Genomic DNA, 6000 nt, shown 5'->3' with positions numbered 1-6000 from the left:
AATCGTGAATTGCCTTTTTTTTTTGCGAAATTCTCAAGATGCCGTAACTTATTTTATTTCTTTTGGTTCATATTTTCGACGAGATACTAATATTTGGTTTGCAGTGTCCTCCAGGGCCATGACAGCCACAAGTATGCTGTTCAGTTTGTGTGCATCAAACTCGACCCTACGTTTACAAAATTGATCGAAATTGATTTAAATCTCGACCGTCTCAGCAAAACAGCAGAAACCTCTTGTTTCCTGAACGGTGAGCTCATCTTAGCTGGAATGAAAACTAAAAGTGGTATTTTGCATTAATAGACCAGGGAACGAGATGTAGGCCTATATATCATGATAATTATGACGTTCAGAATAAGTACACAATCCATTGTAAAGTAAGTATATTGCTGAATATAAAACAGTATAAACGTTATTAAATATTCATTTACAAATTCTATAATATTTAAGATAATATAATATGATAAACTATCTATAGCTCTCACAATACATCTCTCACATTCAGCATGTATGAATAAATATGAAATTGTAAGTCTGCACTCATCCACAAGTCATCTCAAATGAGACAAAGTAAAGTATACATATCACTCATGAAACCTGAATAATGTGTGCACTATGTCCAGAATGATGAACAAACTCTGTTCTACTTCTGATAAATATATTTCATACGCCCTCGAAAATCTTACAGAAAAGACAGTGTTATTGCATGTAAAATCTTCTCAAATTTGCATCACGTATGAATATTACAAATACAGTGAAAGTCTTTCCGTCCATCATTCTTTTGCACGATTCATTTCGACCATAGGCGATTCAATACAACGCAGTGAATATGTAGAAAATATTTTGCACATTCATTTAAGACAAAGCTGTCCTTTGACCTCTGACCCGGTAGTATCTGTTGTTCGTTGAAAGTGGTAACCACTTGTAACGTGTCATTATTTTGTGCGTACTCAATTCGAAGTCCGGCCATTCATCGATGTCAATTCGCAACTGCAGTTTGGAGGTTCTTTGCAACTGCAGTTTGGAGGTTCTTTGGTCCAATGAATACAAGAACTGTTTTCGTTGAAGTTTTTCTTTTCTTTTTTTATTTCAACATTTTAGGTTCAAATCCACCATCGGGTATTGACTTGTCACATTTTTCCAAACGCTTTAACACTTTTTGGAGCTCCATCATTCTATGCCGCGGATATCCAGGCGTTGACGTGAATAAACTGTAATGTTGATATTACAGAGTATAAATGCCTTTTTGACTTCCATTTATTAAAGGACAGACGATTTGATGGGGATAGAAAGCGCCGACAGTAATACGCACACCTGGCCACTCCTTCGTTTTTGTATTTGTTTTTCAATTTTCTTACATCGCTCTTGTGTCGCGTGTGGTTCCTTTTGATTCTCCGATCGTCTATTGTTGGAGATGCGACAGAAAATATTGAGGGCGCTGTCGAGGTGACGGTTCTCATTGCTATGATTCCACGTACTCCTCTAATAAGATAATGTCTATTGCTCTGAGAATGTTCGCATGTGGAATGCAGCAAGTTAAATCACAGTTCAGTTTCTTTATATCCGAATCTGAAAGTTTTCTTGTACTGATTGTCTTGTTGCTCACAAATTAGATATAACCTCGAAGGTTCTTACGTGCTATAAACACAACGTCATTTTCGAAAACTGAAATGTCATGATGAGAACAAAGTAAATGAATGCAACAAAACCATTATGAAACCAAGTTTCTAGTTGGCCGCCCGATACTTCGCACTAAGGGATATGGCGAGATGGGTTTCCATAGGCACCGTTGATGTAGCACCCCTGCACAATCTCTGCAGCGTTGTCTTTTATTATCTTTTCTCTTCGTCTAATGCAATGAGCAAAAGAAACGGACAGCAGAAATTCAGTTCTGCAGAAATAATGTGAATATCGTTGCAACTTATTCTGAAAGTCAAATATTGTAGGCCTGCTGTGTATATTGGCGTTAGAAAGAACAAAGAATAATTAGTGCAAAAAGAGCCGCAATCGTCATAAGATGAACAGAATTACTGGCCGTGAGATTAATATACTTTGTTTTGTAGCGTGCATTTTTCTAGTGCTGTTGTTGCATATTGAAACGGCTGGCCTTAAGGCTGTACCGCGTACCCAGACTCCTGAAGTAATCTCTGAGAAGGAGAGGCTGAGCAGGGAGCTCTTCCCACCTCCCCAGGCTGAGCCAAGGCGCTAAGGCTTTGGTCATACGTCTGTACACGGCAGCCCGTCAGTATCCTCCCAGCTCAAGTTAAAGTTACACTTGCTCATTAGACCTTTCTCAACGACAACAAAGTCGACGTCCTTTTTAAGTGGAGTCCTTTCCGTCACTTCCTCGTCATCATCATCGAAATCGTCTTCGGCCTCGAGGTCTCCGTTCAGAGTCGCATGTGTGGGCATCTGGAAGTGCACCTCGCACGTGACCAGCTGCTTAGGCGTGTCGGTGACGGGCGACGCCTTGCGCCCAGCCGCGGCTACATCTGCGCCTGCGCAGTTGCCCGCCACGACGGGTGCCTCATCCGGCTCGTCCATCTTGAATCGAGTCCGTTTGTGTCTTTTCGACTCCGACGACTTGAGCGCCGACACCAGCTTCATCTGTTTCTTCGGCGAATGGCCCAGCGAGTTCATCTCGATGGTCGTGCACTCCTCTCGCGATCGTCGACCTCGGGAGAATCGAAGTATCGACGGCGGAGACTTGTTAGCACTAATGTTACCTGGCTTCTTCAAGATCGACGGCGACCTGCCGCCCACCAGTGCTCGTTTCGGATGTGCTGGCGGAGAAGTTTTGATGAACTTGTTTGAGCGTACCTCACCCGGTGAACCAATCTTTGCTACCGGCCGCCACTGACCGAACTTGTCTGTTGCTGTATCCTGCGTTTGAACGAAACAGAATCTATATTACTGAAAGAGATTACAATGCAAGCAAATACAGAAAATACGGAAAATTTGTTTCTTTCTTATTTCTTCTTTCTACGAGGTGATGATTGTATGATAACCATATAGAAACGGTAAGACAATGTGCCAATTGCAGATTGGATGGAATGTACTGAACACTGGCTGCTCAAATTAAAACCAGCTACCGCCGGAAAAAGAAAAATACTCCAAGCTTTACAAAACTTATTCGATCATGTCCTATTTAAATCAAACACCTTTGGAATGTCGAGATGAACCCGCGGTTCGCTGAAGCTGGCTGATTTTTTCTTCGGCTCCTTCTTTCGTAGAGTGTCTTCAGAGGACGAGGAGTCGGCTCCCGTCGGCTGGTCTGATGACGAGATGTTCGTCGAGCTGTTCTGCTCGTCGCCTTCACTTTCCAGACGACCTCGCCCACGGGATGACTGGGCCGAGGAGCCGCTTTCAGAGGCCTCGTCGTCGGACTGGGCCACGCGGATCATCGGCATGTCGTAAATTTCCTGTATGGTCGATTGATTGATTGATTGATTGATTAAATAAAAATAAACAAGGAGGGTTCTAGATGACTGAACTTCAGAACAATAAAGAATCGAGAAACATGAAGATCTTTATATAGAGTGTATTGTTGTTTTATCCCATGGGCATTGTTATTGTATCTTTGATTTCATGTTCATAGTAATCACTATGATTAATGGAATAAACCAAAAGCAGTGAATACATTGTAGTGATAGGTTTAACACAGCCGCCATGAAAGAAATGAATGCTTCTAGAAAAGCAACGAAAGAACAGAAGGGTGTAAGTCTCATCCTAAGGAATGAAAAACCGAACCCTAAAAATGTCGCTAAAATCCAGCAAAACGGGAGGAAATCTTGAAATTCCAATTAACACGTGTTTTACGAATCACTAATATAGGTCACTATCTCATATTTACACTATATGATGCGATGATATTATTGCGTCACAAGTAGGTCATTGACAACTGATTTTTTTTTTTTAAATAATGGATGATTACATTTTGGACAATGGATAATTTAAATGGAAGAAGTTACCTTTGCGTCATATTGTTCTGAGCGTTTAATGACTGAGCGATGATTTGTGTTGTTGAAGGGAAAGGGGCTAGAGTGGCTTTCAATAATTGACACTATCAAACGTGACGTCAAAATGACTATATACATATGAATACGAGAGCCGTAGGGGGCGACATCCTCATCTCACCTAGTGTGCACATGTGAGTATGATCACTATCCTCGTCTCGAGAAAACAGCATCAAACTTTAGAATTCCTTAACTTTCAGACATTTCTTTGACTGATTTCGATGAAACTTTCAGCACATTGTTTCTTTTCCTTCGTCCTTTCTATGTTTCGGTCAACTTGAACAGTGAGAGGCGTTGTGTGTTTGTTTTTCTTCAGCGTTCATACTTACCATAAGTGTTTTTCTCACTGTCGCGACATCGTGTGGATATTGGCGGGTCTGTGATACATTCTGTTTGTCAGACCCACGCTTCCTGCAAACCACACGAAAACCACAGCAACGAAAACAAAGCAAAACAAAACAGAAAAGAATGTAAACAAGAGTACACAAATCAAACCCATACCTGCCTAAACAGCCCGCAGGTTATATAGAAGGGCAACGCGCATCGTTCAAAGAGCGAAATGAAGTCTAAACAAGCCACTCTTTGTCTGTTTTGGTAGTTGATGTGGATTTTTAGAACGAATTACTATAATTTGATTTATTGTGTATTTGTCCTAGTGTTTAAAGTAAAAAAAAAAAAAAAAATCATGCAGCATACTCACAACCTGCCCTTGAATATCTTTGCTGTGTTTTCCAGAAAATGTGATGGAATCCAAGGAATATTACTGCTTCTTTCTTTTGGTTATAAAATGATTTGTATTTTTCTCCAACAATCTTATGGATTCGTATGACTAGTAACAATACCGACACGTCACGGAGTTGCAGCGCTTCATGAGTCTTTCTGCAGCCTATTACCCCTGTCTCCGACAATGGATCACGTTATGATGTCCATCTACATAATAAATTGTAGATTGAAGAATGTGTGGGTCCCAATAAATAGAGCGGCTTACAACAACTGTGGAAGACAAATTTTAACCCGTTGAGGACGGGCTGATTTTGCTACACGTCCTGCAGGCAGCTCGGCAGCAACCGGCGACTACTTCGTCAGTTGTTATCGTCATTGTTGTTGTCATTATTACAGCTTGAAATAACTACAAAATGATTTTGGTTTCCGCATTCGTCACTCACTGATTCATTCGCTTGGCACAATGTGCCTCGTTGATGCCGTTTGCAGACGATTACCATACACTTGTGGCGAATCAGAAGGGATGTGTATGATTGTATTTGCTTTAAAGTGTAGGGGAAGGTGGGGCAAGATGGGACACCGGGGCAGGATGGGACAATGCGATAACTATCTAAATAAGCATCAGAGGGCACTATAATCTGCACTGATAAAAAGCACGCTGTCAGGAAGCCATCTTTACGCTCTGTGAAGCTGAGATTCTCTTGAGCTTTGGTGGACAAACGCAAAAAAAAAAAAAAATTGATATTGATGACGGCAGAATTTCTGCAGTTAAGAAATGTATAGTATCCCTGGCATAATATGAAGCAAGGTAGAACGTTGATATTGTGTGGTTTTTATAGTATATACATCAAGTTTATTTCCCAAAATGTAGGCAGACTGTATGTCATTGCATGTATTGTGTAGAGCTTAGAAGTGTAGTGTGTGTGTGCATGGGGCAGGATGGGACATCCACCTCGGGGCAGGATGGGCGGGTGTCCCATTTTGCCCCATCATATTTGATGTGGTTGATATGTATGTTTTATTCTTTTTTTCAGTTTCAGAATGGTCCGGAATTACAAACGAAAGAGCGACCGTTTCAAGTGGAACACAGAAATATGCGTCTTCATTGTTTGTCCCATCGTGCCCCACGTATGTGGGGCAGGATGGGACAGATTCGGCTATTTTGAGATGGCTATTACGTAAAATAAAAGAAGGCAATTACGATGATATTACGTGTGACTGTGTTGCCTTACACAATGATCTTTGCAAATCCTGTTTCATGTGG

At 41.1% G+C, this 6000-nt stretch overlaps 1 protein-coding gene across 1 annotated transcript in view; it reads right to left on the bottom strand.

Moving 5' to 3' along the window:
- Window positions 1-2186: 2186 nt before the first annotated feature.
- Window positions 2187-6000, bottom strand: part of LOC140246344 (uncharacterized) — a 67303-nt gene continuing 63489 nt past the window's right edge. The window contains exons 6-8 of the mRNA XM_072325816.1: window positions 4343-4424; window positions 3159-3419; window positions 2187-2880 (exon numbers count right to left, since the gene is read on the bottom strand). Coding sequence (XP_072181917.1) covers window positions 2215-2880; window positions 3159-3419; window positions 4343-4424 — 1009 coding nt within the window. The 3' untranslated portion in view covers window positions 2187-2214. The remainder of the gene's footprint in view (window positions 2881-3158; window positions 3420-4342; window positions 4425-6000) is intronic.

This window comes from Diadema setosum, chromosome 2, assembly GCF_964275005.1.
Source record: "Diadema setosum chromosome 2, eeDiaSeto1, whole genome shotgun sequence".
In the NCBI taxonomy this organism is placed as follows: Eukaryota; Metazoa; Echinodermata; class Echinoidea; order Diadematoida; family Diadematidae; genus Diadema; species Diadema setosum.
This window is presented reverse-complemented; position numbering and strand designations above follow the sequence as displayed.